This window comes from Coregonus lavaretus, assembly GCF_964263955.1.
Source record: "Coregonus lavaretus genome assembly, chromosome: 26".
Classification (NCBI taxonomy): Eukaryota; Metazoa; Chordata; class Actinopteri; order Salmoniformes; family Salmonidae; genus Coregonus; species Coregonus lavaretus.
The window spans coordinates 4,406,903-4,426,871 of record NC_140013.1 but is presented as its reverse complement, the minus strand read 5'-3'; the positions used below and the strand labels follow the sequence as shown (position 1 = coordinate 4,426,871).

Here is a 19,969-nt window from a genome sequence, read left to right as displayed (position 1 = left end):
GTACAAAAATTAAATATATGTGTGACATAATGAATGGAACATGTGATATGAACGGAATATGAAAGTATTTTAATTTAAATATTGTAACCGTTATCCCATAACAACAAAAAATTGGGTTTGCTGAAGCGCATACAGATCCGGGATCAGTCAGGATAAGAAAATGAGAACATATGGAATGGGAGAGTAGATCGGATACAGACACAAGTTAGAGTGTTTTAAGTGATGGGGTGATAAGTGATAAGCATTCCATTGCGTCCTCCAAGATAATGTTTTGTCAGCCATCTTAACTAAACTCTTACAAGTGTTACTTCCACAATCTATATATCAGGTGAATGGCCACTGATTATGATGAACTACCATGTGAATAAAAGTTGATGTTAGGACAAATATTGGCTTACAGATTAATTTACTGCTCCAATGGGACAAATGTTGGTTGATACTTGATAGAGGAAGTCTGCATGGCAAGGTAATTTTTTCCCTTAAAAAAACATGAGATATCCAAACCAAAAACAATGACAATATTTCCTCAAATTGGACATCATGGGAACAAACAACCCTCTCAAGTGGAAACAAACAGAGAACAATGTTCTCAAATAGTCAATGATATAAACAGTAAATCTGGCCTTCTCGGTAATCTGTTGAGTTGCTGTGTACTGGACAAACGGTTGCAAAGTTACTGGAATCTTCAGTCATTTCGGTCATGAACAGAAAATCTATGGAAATCTATCATAACTTTAGTAATGTATACTTGAATAACAAAAAAAACATGTATTCAAATATAGTCTTCATTTGTTATATCTGTGTCCATATTGTCCATGAGTTTCTAGTAGATAGACCATATGGTTCGAGAGAAAATAGCCTCTAATCAACAATGGTATTATTTTAAATTACCTCTGCAACTCTTCCAACTATTGACTTTTTTCACAACTGCCACCAGTTTGACACCAAAACATTGACAACAAATACATATTAACATAGAAAAATGTTTTACACACTTTTATTTATTTTACTAAGGATATTTCAAGGTGAAACCCTCATATTAAACACCAATGGTATTCACTAAGTTGATGGTTTATATTTAGGATAATGTTTTACAGCTTTGCATTCTATTTTGTATTTTAAAATCGTAATTATTTAGTATATTTTAAATGTGATAAGACCAGAGTGGGCCAGAGATAATTACAGACACCTGTGATAATCTGAAGTACCCAAAAGGGCCACTAGATGTATTGTGATAGATTACATTAAATCTTTGAAAGATACCAAAATTCTGGTCGTTTACTGGTAAACGTAGAGAATGTCATTCTCATTGAAAAGAATGAAGAAAGACACTACTGCAAAAGGATGTAAAACGAAACCCAAAGCAGCGTCCTATGATAAGGCTCTGGACGTCACACCCCCATTTTGTTTGCAACAGGCTGAGCAAACATTTGTCTTCGCAGTGATGATATCAGCATCCCCAAGGAGAAGAGGAAAATCTGGCAGGAAGAATAAAACAGAGATGCTTTGCTGAGAACGGTGCTACTGTGTGTAATCTAAACATACTGTATACTTGGGTAAGTCTCTACACAGACTATTTAAAATATATAACAATTACTAGATTACAGACTCGTGTGGCCAAGTCTACTGCAAAATCTCATACACTGTGACATGACATTATCACTAAAACGAAGGTTCCGTCCCAAATGGCACCCTATTCCCTATATAGTGCACTACTTTTGACCAGAGCCCTATGCAAGTCCCTATAGGCCCTGGGCAAAAGTAATACACTACATAGGGAATAGGGTGCCATTTGTGATGTTCCTACGAAAAAAGAAGGTTTCTAAAACTGGATTTTTGTTTTGGATTCCGTCTCTCGCAGTTGAAGTGTACCTATGGTGAAGGTTGCAGACCTCTACATGCTTTGTGGGTGGGAAGGCCTGCAAAATCTGCAGTGTATGGGGACCCATGGGGCGGCGCACAATTGGCCCAGCGTCGTCCAGGGTAGGGGAGGGAATGGCTGGCAGGGATGTAGCTCAGTTGGTAGAGCATGGCGTTTGTAACGCCAGGGTTGTGGGTTCGATTCCCACGGGGGGCCAGTATGAAAAATAAAATATAATGTATGCACTCACTAACTGTAAGTCGCTCTGGATAAGAGCATCTGCTAAATGACTAAAATGTAAATGTAAAGCAGATGCCATGGCCGTACACCCAGACCAGAATGGTTAGAAATATGTCAGAAGGTTGTTGGAGGTCAGATACAGTACAGTGGTGCTGTGAAGGTATTCAGGTCAGACAGACATCTGGTTCCCATCATCACATGGTGCTAACACACATACATTCTGCCCGCAGGGCACTGCATACCTTAATATCTCAGAAGATAAAGTGTCTAATGTTTTCATCCCATTGTTCTGTATGAGGAACCCAATACCACAATCAGCAGTGGTAATGCTTAGAGACTTGATATAAAGGGGAGCAGATCTGTATCAATATATGAAATATGCCAAATGTTTTTGAACTAAAAAGGACTAGAATGTACAAAACTGTTTGTCTTTTCATCTCAATGAAATCAAACAGAGAAAGGCATCTAGAATTGGCATGCCTTTTGTTGGATCCAGGTAGGACTGCTCCATAGTCACGGAGACATTCCTGGATAAATGCCTGCAGGAGGATGGATGGGACTCATCATACAACAGCAGCAGCAACCTGTGGAAACCTGTCTTACACATGCCAGGAGGGAGCAAAAACCTCCACTGCAAACAGCTACTCCATTTGTTCTACATAAAAACATGTAGGCTATGCATGCAGACTAGGGTTGAATATTTTCCCGGTATTTTACAAATGTTCCATCCCGAGAATAAATCACTTTTCTCCTGGGTAACCCGGTATTTCCCGGCTAAAACCAGAAGTGTCATTCAAAAGCATTATAAAGCATATAAATAGGCCTACAGTATGTCTGGATTTGATTAGAGCTTTGATCGGAAATTCAAGCCTGATGCTACCTGAGCCTGATGAGCCATATATTAAATACATTTTATGAGTCCTACATTAAAGACATTTAATGAGCCCAAGCCCAAATGATTGTTATACAATATATATATATGATATAGGCTACTGCACATTATGCACAACATAAAAGCCCATAGATGTAGCTAGTTATATGCTCTCTTGGGTAAATAAATGAAACAAGCTCCAGTAGGCTAATCTTTTTGAGTGTGAACTGTATTACTGTACTGTATTGTATTATACTGTATTATATCGACTGGAATTAAGCACATCGTTCAAACCATGATAAAGCAGGGAGAAAACACGCGATACTGGTGCAGCACATGCGGCCTACAAATGTACAATTATAGGCTAGCGAATTCGATTTTAATGTTGAAATATAATAGGGCCTTTTTGTATAATTAGTAAGCTGACGCATATATAGGCATACCTTTCATAATATTTCCCCTAATGTTATTAGCCTACCTCCTCTTTCTCTCTCCATTGTCGCTTCATCCCTTTCTCGCTTTCAACAGTTAAATGAAATACGTTTTGTTGTCCTTATCTTCATCATTCGAATGACATCCTTGAATAATATAGGACAAGAATTAGATGCAGAAGGCTTTCATTTCTCTTCATGAGGATTGAATGGTTGTGGGTGTGAATACATAACTGCTGTTTTTGCTTGGTCAGTACAGGGTATTGTGTGTAGACTGATGAGGGGAAAAAACAATTTAATCAATTTTAGAATAAGACTGTAACATAACAAAATGTGGAAAAAGGGAAGGGGTCTGAATACTTTCCGAAGGCACTGTATATAGGGCTATATATCAATCTAGAACAGGATTATCTACAGTATTTTGGATGCAATTTGAATGGAGTTCATGGAGGAGAGAAAAGACTGCGAGAGTGCTCGCGTGTGCTCCGATTTAAAGCAACGACATTCGAGTGATAGGCTGTTTTAAAACTCTGCGGCTGCAATAAATAAATAAATACATCTTTACAATTAAAAAACAAGGTGACCCCCGAAAGCCAGATGGAGATGGGTAAATTAGACGCGCATTCGGTCTTTATATTACTGTAGCTTAGACTATTCTGCAGAAAATGTAGGCCCACCTGTCACAATAAAAAAATTTACCATGATGAGATGTTAGGTCTACATGCATTGTGAACTGCGCTCCATACTGAGATGGGTGGTCTGTCCCCACCCGGAGCGTTGACGATTCATCATGCAGAGGCCATAGAGAAGCCAGAGATATACTGTATAATGAACAAAAATATAGACGCAACATGCAACAATTTCAATTTGATTTTACTGAGTGCAGTTCATATAAGGAAATCAGTCAGTTGAAATAAATTCTATGGATTTCACATGACTGGGAATACAGATATGCATCTGTTGGTCACAGATACCTTTTTAAAAAATAGGCCTCAGGATCTAGTCACGGTATTTTTGTGCAATCAAATTGCCATCGATAAAATGCAATTGTGTTTGTTGTCTGTAGCTTATGCCTGCCCATACCATAACCCCACTGCCACCATAGGGCACTCTGTTCACAATGTTGACATTCTGGTCTGCAGTTGTGAGGCCGGTTGGATGTACTGCCAAATTCTCTAAAAGGATGCTAGATAAATGACCATTAAATTCTTTGGCAACAGCTCTGGTGGACATTCCTGCAGTCAGCATGCCAAGTGCACGCTCCCTCAAAACTTGAGAAGTCTGTGGCATTGTGTTATGTGACAAAACTGCACATTTTAGAGTGGCCTTTTATTGTCCCCAGCACAAGGTGCACCTGTGTAATGACCATGCCACACCTGTCAGGTGGATGGATTATCTTGGCAAAGGAGAAATGCTATTTTTGTGCATATGAAACATTTCTGTAATCTTTTATTTCTGCGAATGAAACATGAGACCAACACTTTACATGTTGCGTTTATATTCTTGTTCAGTAAATGAGTGATGTCAGTCTGTCTGTCTCCCTCTCTCTCGTTATGAAGGCTAACTCACTAAATCACAGAGGTCTGCAAGTGGTGTGTGTGTGTGTGTGTGTGTGTGGGGGGGGGGGGGGGGGCAGGGGAAGTATGTTATGTTTGAGTTCAGTCACACTACCTCGGCTGCTCTCTAGTTCAACTGTCCCCAGCAGCAACAACAGCAGCAGCTGTGGGCCTCAAGGCTCTCCTCTACCCACCAGTGGAGGCATTTGGACAGTTCCGCTCATTTAACGATGCAATTCCTTTCAACAAAAAGGGATTTTACTTTCTATTAAATCACTTTTTCTTATAAATCTGACTGAGATGGCTGTATCTTGATTCATTGTCGATGCCCCATTTAACCTTACATACAGACAGATGGTTTCATTCACAGACATGCCTTGTAGTGTATACAGTATATGACATCATTGGTTTTAACCTGAATGGAAGACATCGTAAATCATTTACCATAGAGCTGCTGCACTGCAGCGATGTCATCCCAGCTGAGGACCAGGGCGCGGCCTAGCTTCCTGTAGTAGGGGGACATGAGGGCGTGGCGCACCGGTGAGTGCTCCAGCCCCAGCGTGTGGCCTATCTCGTGGGCTGTCACCATGAACAGGTTGTGGCCCTTGTGTCCGTACAGCGTCCACCTCTCTGCCATGTCGAAGTGGGCCTCCCCCCGGCAAGGGAAGAAGGCATGTGCTAGAGCTCCCCCTATAGGACAGGAGAGGAGAGGGAGTGTGAGAGGTTTGGACAGGACAGGAACTCCAATGGCCCCTCTCTGGTGCCCAGATTTGGGTGATTAAGCTCTTTCTTTACTTTAAAAGAATAGTAGGGCCAGGAGTTATGGACCATGTGACCTGAAAACTAGCTATGAATACCAATTACGGCCCAAGGTCAGGTTACATGGTCAGGAAAAAAACTCCAGGCCCCATAGTAAGATCCAGTAGGGTGAAAATGAGGTGCTGGGTCCTGACCTGGGCCATCAAAGGCGTTGCTGGCCCCGTCGTTGTGCTCGCCCTCGTAGAAGGCCAGGCGGATGTCCGTGGGGCCCTCTGGGACCTCCTGGAAGGCCAGGCCTGACACGTTGCTCCACAGCTGAAAGGCGGCACGCACCGCCAGCCGCACAGGGCCCGGCGCAAGGTGACGAGGCCAGTTCACTATCCTGTAGGTCAGGTGACGCTTGTACCACTTCTCACCTGCAGGAGCAGAGATGACACAGAGAACCATGGGTACATGCCAACGGGCTGTACAGAGAAACAAAAAAAAGGACTGCACGGCACACCACCACATTGCTCAGGATAATAAAATCAAATACTTTTCCCACCAAGTAAGTTTCATGTGATGTGATATTACAGTGTTGGTATTTCTACATTTGCAGTAAAATCACATACATTGCAATGTCGTTAAGAGTCTATTGACGCACATGTCAATCTAAGTAACAAAATAAAAAAATCCCCATCAAAATCTGTCAGTTTAAGCCAGTTTAAGCTTTTTGCATGGGCTGCGTCTCAATCTGCCGCATCAGCCTATGTCGCCTTTCCGTGGCCGAGCTACAGCGATGTTTGTCAGACCATGAGGCATCCGGAAAATCAGTCTTCTCATGAAAACGGCTGCAGCATCCCAACGGCTTACAAACTAGTATGACCTCTCTATGGAAAGGGGAGACTCTCACAAACACGATGGTGTTCCCCGTTTTGCTCTACGACCCCCACAAGTGTCATGGGTCTCGTCTGAAGGTAACCCATACAATGGAAGTATGGAAGTAGTTTTGTGGCAAAACAAATAAGGGGTTAAATATGTGTTCAAAAAAAAAAATATATATATTTCCTGAGATGATTTCTTATATCTCCTAGATATAGGACATACACTTCAAAACCTTATTTTTATGATACATTTTTTGACTGTCTTTTTTGCCATCTATAAATGTGTTATTCAATGTGTTTCTATGGGCAATAGTAGTAAAGTTCCAAACTGCCTCTGGAAGCAATTTCAGCACAAGAACTGTTCGTCAGGAGCTTCAATAAATGGGTTTCCATGGCCAAGCAGCCGCACACAAGCCTAAGATCACCATGTGCAATGCCAAGCTTCGGCTGGAGTGGTGTAACGCTCACCGCCATTGGACTCTGGAGAAGTGCGCTCTCTGGAGTGATGAATCACGCTGGCAGTCCGACGGCCGAATCTGGGTTTGGCGGATGCCAGGAGAACGCTACCAGCCCGAATGCAAAGTGCCAACTGTAAAGTTTGGTGGAGGAGGAATAATGGTCTGGGGCTGTTTTTCATAGTTCGGGCTAGGCCCCTTAGATCCAGTTATGGGAAATCTTAACGCTACAGCATACAATGACATTCTAGACGATTCTGTGCTTCCAACGACGCCGAACCGCAGTCATGTCAAGACCCTGGTGAGGACGAATTTATGCAAAGACTCTGAGAGAAATATATTTTTTCAACTGGAGATTCTAGATAAAAGGTAAGTAAATAATAGAATCCATTCCACATTGAGTGATGCGGGTTGCAGGAAAGTATATTTAGTAGAAGGATGAAAAGTGTGATAGGGGAAATATATACAACAAAAGACAAAAAAGGAAAAAAACTGGCTATTTACACGGACACACAACAGAGTACACAACCACACTGCTACGCCATGCTTCACTGTAGGGATGGTGCAAGGTTTCCTCCAGACGTGACGCTTGGCATTCAGGCCAAAGAGTTCAATCTTGGTTTCATGAGACCAGAGGATCTTGTTTCTCATGGTCTGAGAGTCTTTAGGTGCCTTTTGGCAAACTCCAAGCGGGCTGTCATGTGCCTTTTACAGAGGAGTGGCTTCCATCTGGCCACTCTACCATAAAGGCCTGATTGGTGGAGTGCTGCAGAGATGGTTGTCCATCTGGAAGGTTCTGCCATCTCCACAGAGGAAGTCTGGAGCTCTGTCAGAGTGACCATCAGGTTCTTGGTCACCTCCCAGACGAAGGCCCTTCTCCCCTGATTGCTCAGATTGGCCGGGCAGCCAGCTCCAGGAAGAGTCTTTGTTTTCGCTTTATCATTATGGGGTATTGAGTGTAGATTGATGAGGACATTTATTTATTTAATCAATTTTAGAATAAGGCTGTAACATAACAAAATGTGGAAAAAGTCAAAGGGTCTGAATACTTTCCAAATGCACAGTACATATGTCCCAAATACCAAATATCACCCATTTGTTGGGGGGTAAAGCTCCATGCTTTTCTTCTTTGCAAGACTGTAAATCGCCTCATGTATACATGAGATTACACAATCTAGAAATCACTAAAGCAAACAACCACACACAGCATGCAAAGCATACAACAATGAGAGGAAAACTTCCTAGCAGGAAACAACCATTACCCAGAGCTTAGTGGAACCAGCTGGAGGCTGGACCTTAACCGTAACAGCCTGGCTGTCCCAGCCAGAGATGACTTCTGTCTCATATGATATGACACCACATTGCCCATTTAGTGCACTACTTTCAACCAGAGCCACCTTATTCCATAATGCACTACTTTTGAACAAAGCCACCCTATTCTCCATAACGTGCCCTACTTTTGCAGCCTCACAAGCCAACTGATCTGGTGAGCTTACATGAATGTTCAGTATTTCCCCTATATGCACTTAGAAGCGGTGCACCGCCGCTGCTAAATTGTAGCCGCAAATGTTTTATAAAATTGGGATGGTAAACTTAAACGACTAAAACCAGTATGAAGAAAACACAATGGAGCAATATATGTTTAAGTAAGATCATCTTTGAGAACTAACAATCACCAAAATAAAATCTAGCCAGTCAGGGAGAATCTAAAATTCCAAAAATGTCATGGCATGTTGCCCCAATTGATTTTGTTATAACGTTTGAGTCACTCAGATAGCATAAAAACAAGGTATAAGACGTCGCAAAATCTGTATAATTAATTAGCTTTGAAACAGCAATTTTTCTCTCAGCCCCATGCCAAAATGTGTAGAATGGCAGAAAATTAGCTTTAAAACAGCAACATTTTGTCTTTGCGGCCAAGAGGGCATCTAAAACCGTGCCATTGGCCACGCCCACTACCATGTCATGTCATGGGGCCCCATTGATTTTGTTATAATGTTTGAGTCACTCAGATAGCATAACAACAAGGCATAAGCCATGGCAAAATGTGTATAATTGAAGGACATTAGCTTTAAAACTGAAAATGTTCTCTCAGCCCCATGGCAAAATGTGTAGAATTGTAGGAAATTAGTTTAGAAACTGCTACATTTTGTTTCTGCTGCCAAGAGGAGGACCTCTGAAACCGCACCATTGGCAACGCCCACTATCACACCGTTCCCTCCTCCTCATATCTCTGCCTAGGGGAAACACTGCAGATATACATGTAGCGAACATTCATGTAAACTCGAGAGATCAGGTGGCTTGCAAGGCTACTACTTTTGACCAGAGCCACCACATTCCCCATATAGTGCTGTGGCTGTGCACGAGACTGGACTACTTTTGACCAGAGCCGAAAGGCGTGTCAATTGGGATTAGTCCTGTCAAAGAGCAGCCACAGAGGAGAGATGTGACTGGGAGGTCTCGCCAGACGCCAGAGTTGTAGTGGGTGCAGTGCACACTTGAGCCATCTCGATCCTGGACACAGAGATAGAGACAAGGTTTATATATTTTTTTATCTACCCTTAGACGAGATAGCCAGCTTCTCACCCACTCTTCCCCATTAGGCTCATATGGCGAAAATGCGATAGCCAGCCTACACAGCGAGAGAGAAACGTATTGCGGAGGCAGGTCTATTCTTGGTAATCAGGACATCTTGATGAATTAAAAACTAGCTAAGACTTTGGTGAATTTGAAATTGTTTTGAAGAGTGCAATCTAGCAGGCGCATTCTTTGAATCTGCATCCTTGAAATACGCGCTATGGTGACATACACAGCAAGGAATTATTACACACTGACTCAAGCTAAATTACATAAGGATGAACCACATTCGTGGCAGCCATAATATAATGAGAGAAAATACATGTGTCAGTGGAGGAGCTATAGGAGGATGGGCACATTATAATGGCTGGAATGGTATAAATGGAACGGAGTCAAACATGTGGTTTCCATATGTTTGATACTGTTCCATTTAATCCTTTCCAGCCAGGGTCTTTGCACTCTGGGAGGGCGACACTGTGGAGCTGTCAACCATGATGGAGAGGTCTTTAAGTGGGCAGGCCTTCCCCGGGAGAAAGGTCAAACGTATTGCCTCCCTTGTGAGTTGGAGGGGATTGGGAAAGGGTGAGGTCAAAAGAGGCAAGGAGGCCTCCCGAGTGGTGCAGAGGTCTAAGGCACTGCATCCCCGGGTTCAATCCCAGGCTGTGTCACAGCCGGCCGTGACCGGGGACCCATGAGGCGGAGCACAATTGGCCCAGCGTCGTCCGGGTTAGGTCGGCCAGGATTTCCTTGCCCCATCGCGCTCTAGCGACTCCGTGTGGCGGGCCGGGCGCCTGCAAGCTGACTTCGGTCGCCAGTTGTATGGGGTTTCCTCTGACACCTTGGTGCGGCTGGCTTCCGGGTTCAGCGAGCAGTGTGTCAAGAAGCAGTGCGGCTTGGCAGGGTCGTGTTTCGGAGGACGCATGGCTCTCGACCTTCGCCTCTAACAAGTCGGTACAGGAGTTGCAGCGATGGGACAAGACTGTAACTACCAATTGGATATCACAAAATTGGGAAGAAAAAGGGGTAAAAAGTACAACAAATATTTTTTTTTAAAGGAGGAAAGGAGGGGAGAGAGTTGGAAATAAATAAATCGAAGGCAGACGTCGAGAGGTTGAAGTCACCAAGTACGAAGAGCGGTGAGCCATCGTCAGGAAATGAGCTTATCAAGGTGTCAAGCTCATTGAGGAACACTCCAAGGGCACCTGGTGGGTGATAGATGACAATAATGTTAAGCTTGAGTGGAAAAGTGACAGTGACAGCATGGAATTCAAATGAGGAGATGGACAGCTGAGAGAGGGACAAAAGAGAAAATCTCCACTTAGGAGAAATGAGTAGACCTGTGCCACCACCGCGACGACCAGATGCTCTCGGACTATGAGAGAAAACATAGTCAGATGAAGAAAGAGCAGCTGGAGTGGCAGTGTTCTCTGGGGTGATCATATTGTAAAGTGGTTATCCCACTGGCTATAAGGTGATTGCACCAATTGCTCCATGTATTTCAACCTCATAAAACTGCTCACAAAGTAATATGACAAACGGGTGAAGAAGTGAACTGGGATTTTTATCGAATCGTTTTTTCGTATAGCCTTTATTTATCCAGGATAAACCTCTGTCGAGTGAGACCTGGCAAGATTCAGCAGGAAAAACCTGGTTGCCTGACCCAAAGACAAACACCCTATCCATAAGGATATCCCGAATGGGAGAGATCATAACATGCTTATCAAGGCAAGGGTGGTTAATGTTTTTAATTAGGTTTTCAATCAAGTTTTCTAAATGATTTTGATCTTTCATATTATGATAACTTTAGGGTTCTGACATTAGAAAAAAGAATGAACATCATTCCCAATGTGGTGATCTGATAATAAAATGTGTGGGTTACTAATCTGAAGATTTTAAAGCTCCTTTTAAACACTATCATTCAGTACCCTATGTTGATATGGGTTACGAAGTCTTATCAATCAAAGAGAAGGTTGTTGATAAAATATAAGACTGCCCACCACCAGACTATCGCAAAAACAGTTGAACTTAAACAATGGTAAAACAGTACAAATATAGGGTAAAGTTAAGTGTACTGAGGCAAATGATATTGGTGGACTCATCAAGAGCAGATCAAAGACCATTTACATGAATGCAGTTACGTCCACACTGGCATTTGCACAGTGGCCTTGAGTCATTGCCTTGATTCTAGCCCTCATAGACCTCCGCTGAGTAAGAGGGTCCCACCGGAGACCAACGACGGCAGGAAGTTGGATACTGAAGACATTCCTTAACTTCCCTTATGGAAGTAATTAGAATTATGGCCTGTAAAGTAGTGTTGGTGGGAGGAGGGTGGGGGGGAGAAATCCCCATCTCTCTAGGAAGTGACCAAGATCATCTGATAGCGATGGTTATTGTTAGTAGAAGAGGCAAACACAGACTTGTCTCTATCCTATCACTGGTCTGTCTGAGAGATGTAAGGGGACAATACCCTCAGAGGGAGACTTCCTAGAGAGGCTCTGTCGCCGCCGGCCGCGACCGGGAGACTCATGGGCGGCGCACAATTGGCCCAGCGTCGTCCAGGGTAGGGGAGGGAATGGCCGGCAGGGATGTAGCTCAGTTGATAGAGCATGGCGTTTGCAACGCCAGGGTTGTGGGTTCGATTCCCACGGGGGGCCAGTATAAAAAAAATATGTATTCACTAACTGTAAGTCGCTCTGGATAAGAGCGTCTGCTAAATGACTAAAATGTAAAATGTAAATGTAAAATGTAGAGAGCCACAGCACTAAGCCAGTGCAGCATCCATTGGACGTTATCATCATACTGTGCAGTCATATCAAATAATCACAGTAATATATGTGTAAAAGACTTGATAACCATTCACACCTTAAACCAGAGAGAAAGCATGTGGTCAGTCAGGGCTGTGGTTCCAAAAGGCACACACCTCTCACAAACACGGAGCATTCACAACCTGCACTGCTTATCTTGAACAAGGATGATGGAATGTAGCCTCTGTAAATATCTGTGGGAACATGCATCAGATTCACACAGCTAGTCTTCCTGGATAAGAGCTACAGTACATTTGCTTGTTATTCCTGGGAGGCACGGTAGTAGCACCAGTTTTCCTCTGTGAAACAACAATGGCAAATGAAAACAATTCGATCCAAGTAATTTATCAGTTTTATGTCATCAAAACCACATACAGTGAGCTCCAAAAGTACAGGGACTGTGACACATTTTTTATTGTTTTGTCTCTGTACTCCAGCACTGGATTTGAAGTTATACAATGACTGTGAGGTTAAAGTGTAGACTGTCAGCTAATTTGATGGTATTTTCATCCATATCGGGTGAATCGTTCAGAAATTACTGCACTTTTTGTACATAGTCCCCCCATTTTAGGGGACCAAAAGTATTGGAACAAATTCACTTATGTGTATTAAAGTAGTAAAAAGTATTTGGTCCCATATTCATAGCACGCAATGACTACATCAAGCTTGTGACTCTACAAATGTTTTGGATGCATTTTATGTTTGTTTTGGTTGTGTTTCAGATGATTTTGTGCCCAATAGAAAAAATTGGTAAATAATGTATTGTCATTTTAGAGTCACTTTTATTGTAAATAAGAATATAATATACACTACCAGACAAAAGTTTGGACACACCTACACATTCAATGGTTTTTCTTTACTTGTAAAAAAAATTACATTGTAGAATAATAGTGAACACATCAAAGCTATGAAATAACACATATGGAATCATATAGTAACCAAAATCAAAAATCAAAATATATTTCAAATAGCCACCCTTTGCCTTGACAGCTTTGCACACTCTTGGCATTCTCTCAACCAGTTTCCTGAGATAGTCACCTGGAATGCATTTCAATATACAGGTGTGCCTTGTTAAAAGTTAATTTGTGGAATTTCTTTCCTTCTTAATGCATTTGAGTCAATCAGTTGTGTTGTGACAAGGTAGGGGGGGTATACAGAAGATAACCCTATTTGGTAAAAGACCAAGTCCATATTATGGCAAGAACAGCTCAAATAAGCAAAGCGAAACAACAGTCCATCATTACTTTAAGACATGAAGGTCAGTCAATACGGAACATTTCAAGAACTTTGAACGTTTCTTCAAGTGCAGTCGCAAAAACCATCAAGAGCTATGATGAAACTGGCTCTCATGAGGACCGCCACTGGACTGGAAGACCCAGAGTTACCTCTGCTGCAGAGGATAAGTTCATTAGAGTTACCAGCCTCAGAAATTGCAGCCCAAATAAATGCTTCACAGAGTTCAAGTAACAGACACATCTCAACATCAACTGTTCAGAGGAGACTGTGTGAATCAGGCCTTCATGGTCGAATTGCTGAAAAGAAACCACTACTAAAGGACACCAATAATAAGAAGAGACTTGCTTGGGCCAAGAAACACGAGCAATGGACATTAGACCGGTGGAAACTTGTCCTTTGGTCTGGAATCCAAATTGGAGATTTTTGGTTCCAACCGCCGTGTCTTTGTGAGACGCGGTGTGGGTGAACGGATGATCTCCGCATGTGTACTTCCCACCGTAAAGTGCTTTGCTGGTGACCAGCATGGCTACCACAGCATTCTGCAGTGATACGCCATCCCATCTGGTTTGGGCTAGTGGGACTATCATTTGTTTTTCAACAGGACAATGACCCAACACACCTACAGGCTGTTTTTCCAAGAAGGAGAGTGATGGAGTGCTGCATCAGATAACCTGGCCTCCACAATCCCCCGACTTCCACCCAATTGAGATGGTTTGGGATGAGTCGGACCGCAGAGTGAAGGAAAAGCAGCCAACAAGTGCTCAGCATATGTGGGAACTCCTTCAAGACTGTTGGAAAAGCATTCCAGGTGAAGCTGGTTGAGAGAATGCCAAGAGTGTGCAAAGCTGTCATCAAGGCAAATGGTGGCTATTTGAAGAATCTCAAATATAAAATATACAGTGCCTTGCAAAAGTATTCATCCCCTTGGCGCTTTTCCTATTTTGTTGCATTACAACCTGTAATTTAATATAGTCCAAATTGGTGAAGAGAAATGAAACAAAATAACTTGTTTCAAAAAATTTGAAAAAATAAATAACGGAAAAGTGGTGCGTGCATATGTATTCACCCCCTTTGCTATGAAGCCTCTAAATAAGATCTGGTGCAACCAATTACCTTCAGAAGTCACATAATTAGTTAAATAAAGTCCACCTGTGTGCAATCTAAGTGTCACATGATCTCAGTATATATACACCTGTTCTGAAAGGCCCCAGAGTCTGCAACACCACTAAGCAAGGGGCACCACCAAGCAAGCGGCACCATGAAGACCAAGGAGCTCTCCAAACAGGTCAGGTACAAAGTTGTGAAGAAGTACAAATCAGGGTTGGGTTATAAAAATATAACCGAAACTTTGAACATCCCACAGAGCACCATGAAATCCATTATAAAAAAATTGAAAGAATATGGCACCACAACAAACCTGCCAAGAGAGGGCCGCCCACCAAAACTCACAGACCAGGCAAGGAGGGCATTAATCAGAGAGGCAACAAAGACACATTTAAATGTCTTGGAATGGCCTAGTCAAAGCCCAGACCTCAATCCAATTGAGAATCTGTGGTATGACTTAAAGATTTGCTGTACACCAGCGGAACCCATCCAACTTGAAGGAGCTGGAGCAGTTTTGCCCTGAAGAATGGGCAAAAATCCCAGTGGCTAGACGTGCCAAGCTTATAGAGACATACCCCAAGAGACTTGCAGCTGTAATTGCTGCAAAGGTTGCAGCTCAAGTTTTCTGTTTGTTTGTCTTATTTCTTGTTTGTTTCACAATAAAAATATATCTTTCATCTTCAAAGTGGTAGGCATGTAATGTAAATCAAATGATACAAACCACCAATAAAATCTATTTTAATTCCAGGTTGTAAGGCAACAAAATAGGAAAAATGCCAAGGGGGTGAATACTTTCGCAAGCCACTGTATTTTGATTTGTTTAACACTTGTTTTCTTACTACATGATTCCATATGTGTTATTTCATAGTTTTGATGTCCAATATTATTCTACAATGTAGAAAATAGTAAAAATAAAGAAAAACCCTTGCATGAGTAGGTGTGTCCAAACTTTTGACTGGTACTGTATTTCTAAACACTTCTACATTAATGTGGATGCTACCATGATCACAGATAATCCTGAATTAACTATGAATAATGAGTGAGAAAGTTAAGCGCACAAATATTATACCCCCCAAAAATGCTAACCTCCCCCGTTATTGTAATGGTGAGAGGTTAGCATGTCTTGGGGGTATGATATTTGTGCGTCTGTAACTTTCTCACTCATCATTATTCACGATTCATAAAGGATTATCCATAATCATGTTAGCATCCACATTCATTTAGAAGTGGTCATTACATTATATGAAAAGGGGAAAAGTCTAGTTGAAACATCAGGGCTGTGTTCATGTTCGTGTTCATGTTCAGAAATGTGTGTTTATTTTTGGATTCCAGGTAGTCCCTCTCCTTTTCAGTTCGTTTTTCTTCTGTTTGGTGCCCAATGAACACGACCCCGGGCTTGCCTGAGGGACACCCGACACCTGTTGGAGTCGTAACTTTCACATGGAGATGAAACAACATCCGTCATTACCGTTCTTGTTTCGCTTAATAACACTCCTGCTTGTCATATGAGTCATTTCTCTAAAACGGTGATGACCACTACAGCGGCTCGTCTCAGGTCTCAAAACAACACAGATGTGTTATTTACCCAGCTAGCGAACAGAGGACAGGCCTCATCAGGTACTGGCTTGAAGTGGAAGAGACTGTCCGACGCCACTACATTCCCAGAGTATTAGCCAATCCCCTGAGTGACAGGGAGGAATGCCGAGTGTTCACAGTTCAGGCTAGGAGCAGGAACGTGGGAGGGATGGTTGCCTCCTCCTCGTGGTCACTGACACGGCTGTTAAAGTTACTGGTTTTCTCTCATGTAGAGAGAGACCAGATACCGTCTAACATAAACAGTTGACACAAGCAGACGATCTGTGCAGGGTCAAAACATCTTAAGAGACCAAGTATAAGAGTCAACCACCACATGCATTGGGAGTCAACTGTCAATCATACTTCTAGGAGGAAAAAGAGGTGACCTTACTGCATTGACTGAAACGTTATGCTTATGGATAACCAAAATCCAGAATATATGTCCTGATCCAGTGGGGTATGTATGGTACAATGAATCTGCAGTGAATATGCTAATGAGACTCCATAGAATGCAGTGTAATTCACCAGGTACAGGTAGAGTTGAGCAGGTAACCACTAGTACCCCTGCAGCAGAGGGGTCGTTCTGGCCGACGCGTGGGACATCAGACGCTCTTCTAAGCCTTAATTACAGCCCTCAGTGCTATTAGTCATGGGCTTTACGACAGGAGACCCACCCAGACCACAGTGTGCACGCTTTATCTGGAGCTACCACAGCCACAGACTCCACAAGCAAATCAAAACAAAATCAAATGTTATTTGTCACATGCGCTGAATACAACAGGTGTAGACTTTACCGTGAAATGCTAACGTACGAGCCCTTTCCCAACAATGCAGAGTAAGAACATTTGCAAATAAAAATAGAAAATAGTAACACAATAAATAACAATAACGAGGCTATATACAAGGAGTACCGGAACCGAGTCAATGTGCAGGGGTACGTTGTACTGTAGTTGAGGTAATATGTACATGTAGGTAGGGGTAAAAGTGGCTAGGCAATCAGGATAGATAATAAAATGAGTAGCAGCGCAGCGTATGTGAAGAGTGCCAAAGTGTGTGTGTGGTGTCAATATGCATGTGTGTGTGTGTTGGAGTGTCCAGTGTGCATAGAGTCAGTTCAAGAGTCAGTGCAAAAAAGGATCAATGCAAATAGGGTAGCCATTTGATTAACTGTTCAGCAGTCTTATGGCTTGGGGGTAGAAGCTGTTCAGGAGCCTTTTGGTCCCAGACTTGGCGCTCCGGTACCGCTTGACGTGCTGTAGCAGAGTGAACAGTAAATGGCTTTGATGGCTGGGGTCTTTGACAATTTTCCGGGTCTTCCTCTGACAACGCCTGGTATAGTGGTCCTTGATGGCAGAGAGCTCTGCCCCAGTGATGTACTGGGCTGTTCGCAACACCCTCTGTAGCGCCTTGTGATCGAGCCAGTCAATATGATCTGAGTGGTGCAGCTGTAGAACGTTTTGAGGATCTGAGGGACCATGCCAAATCTTTTCAACCTCCTGAGGGGGAAGAGGCGTTGTCGTGCCTTCTTCACAACAGTGCTGGTTTGAGAGGACCATGTTAAGTCCTTGGTAATGTGGACACCGAGTAAGTTGAAGCTCTCGACCTGCTCCACTACAGCCCCGTCAATGTTGATGGGGGCGTGCTCGCCCCTCCGTTTCCTGTAGTCCACGATCAGCTCCTTTGTCTTGCTGACGTTGAGGGAGAGGTTGTTGTCCTGGCTCCACACTGCCAGGTCTCTGACCTCCTCCCTGTCTCATTGTTGCCGGTAATCAGTCCTACCACAGTAGTGTCGTCAGCAAACTTGATGATGGTGATGGAGTTGTGCGTGGCCACACAGTCATGGGTGAACAGGGAGTACATGAGGGGACTAAGCACACAACCCTGAGGGGCCCCCATGTTGAGTGTCAGTGTGGCAGATGTTGTTAACTACCCTCACCACCTGGGGGAGGCCCATCAGAAAGTTCAGGATCCAGTTGCAGAGGGAGGTGTTCAGTCCGAGGATACCGAGCTTCATGATGAGCTTGGAAGGGACTATGGTATTGAACGCTGACCTGTAGTCAATGAACAGATTCTCACATATGTATTCCACTTGTCCAGGTGGGAGAGAGCAGTGTGTAGTGCAATAGAGATTGTGTCATCTGTGGATCTGTTGGGGTGGTATGCGAATTGGAGTGAGTCCAGGGTGTCTGGGATGATGGTGTTGATGTGTGCCATGACCAGCCTTTCAAAGCATTTCATGGCTACAGATGTGAGTGCTATGGGACGATAGTCATTTAAGCAGGTTAACTTTGAGTTCATAGGAACAGGGACAATGGTGGTCTGCTTGAAACATGTTGGGATTACAGACTGAGATGTTGAAAATGTCCGTGAAGACAGTTGCCAGCTGGTCTGCGCATGCTCTGAGAACAAAGCCTGGTATTCCGTCTGGCCCAGCGGCCTTGTGAGTGTTTACCTGTTTAAAATTCTTACTCACATCGGCCACGGAGAGCGAGATCACACAGTCGTCCCGGACAGTAGGGGCTCTCATGCCTGGCTCAGTGTTGTTTGCCTCGAAGCGAGCTGTGACGAGGTGTGAATGAAGGAGTCAGGCGCAGGAGGTAAAATACCGAAGTCCAGAGTTTATTCCGTTTACATAAATCAAACAAAACTATTACAAGGGAAAACATCCACCTTGGCATAAACACAGTGAATAGTAGCTCAACCGAGCTACACGCTCTCACAACAAACAATCACTCACAAAGACAAGGGGAACAGAGGGAACACTTATACACATACTAATTAGGGGAATGAGCATCAGGTGTGTGTGATTGACAAGACATGACAAGTGGAGTGATGAGAATGGGATCGGCAGTAGCTAGTACTCCGGTGACGACGAACGCCGAAGCCTGCCCGAACCAGGAGGGGGGGCAGCCTCGGCGGAAGTCGTGACATGAACATAGAAGACATTCAGCTCGTCTGGGAGGTTTGCGTCACTGGAAAACTCACGGCTGTGCAGATATACAGAGCTCAACAACATGAAACAAAAGCTGTTGTTACCTTGGAGCGCCACCGACTACCTGCTTAGGGCACAGACACACCTTTGAGTGTATTCCCTCACCTGGTTGAGCATAGCGTTTCCTGCGGGGTTGTGACCCATTGGACGCCATCTTGCCTGTGAAGACTGCGTTGACTCTCTGGGCCCAGACCTGATGGCTGCCCTCATCCTTTACCCCACACCGCGGCGTGCCCATCTGCTTCAGGGTGGCACCATCCAGCTGTCCTGTGACGGGCAAGTGCGACAGCCACTGAAACTCCCTGTGAGAGGGGAGGTAGTGAAGAAATAAATACAGATTAGCATACCGATAAACAATACATGAAACAAACTCTGTCTTGGTCACACTGAGGAATACATTTTGACGTCATAATTTCAGTGTTATTGTCCCTGTTGTATTTAACTCACGCAAAGAGACAATCACATTCTCAAACCTCATCACTCAAAGAGTATATCTAATGATTATGTTATACACCCGGCCAGTTTATTAGGTACACCCATCTAGTACTGGTCTCCAGAACAGCCTGAATTCTTCGGGGCATTCTACAAGGTGTCGGAAACGTTCCACAGGGATGTTGGTCCATGCTGACGCGTTGGCATCAAACA

General features: G+C 43.5%; 1 protein-coding gene across 1 annotated transcript in view; it reads right to left on the bottom strand.

Annotated features, from left to right (window-relative positions):
• Window positions 1–19,969, bottom strand: part of mmp28 (matrix metallopeptidase 28) — a 29,285-nt gene that overhangs the window by 1,869 nt on the left and 7,447 nt on the right. Inside the window, exons 3-5 of the mRNA XM_084143429.1 lie at window positions 19,430–19,626; window positions 5,913–6,134; window positions 5,404–5,649 (exon numbers count right to left, since the gene is read on the bottom strand). Coding sequence (XP_083999555.1) covers window positions 5,404–5,649; window positions 5,913–6,134; window positions 19,430–19,626 — 665 coding nt within the window. The remainder of the gene's footprint in view (window positions 1–5,403; window positions 5,650–5,912; window positions 6,135–19,429; window positions 19,627–19,969) is intronic.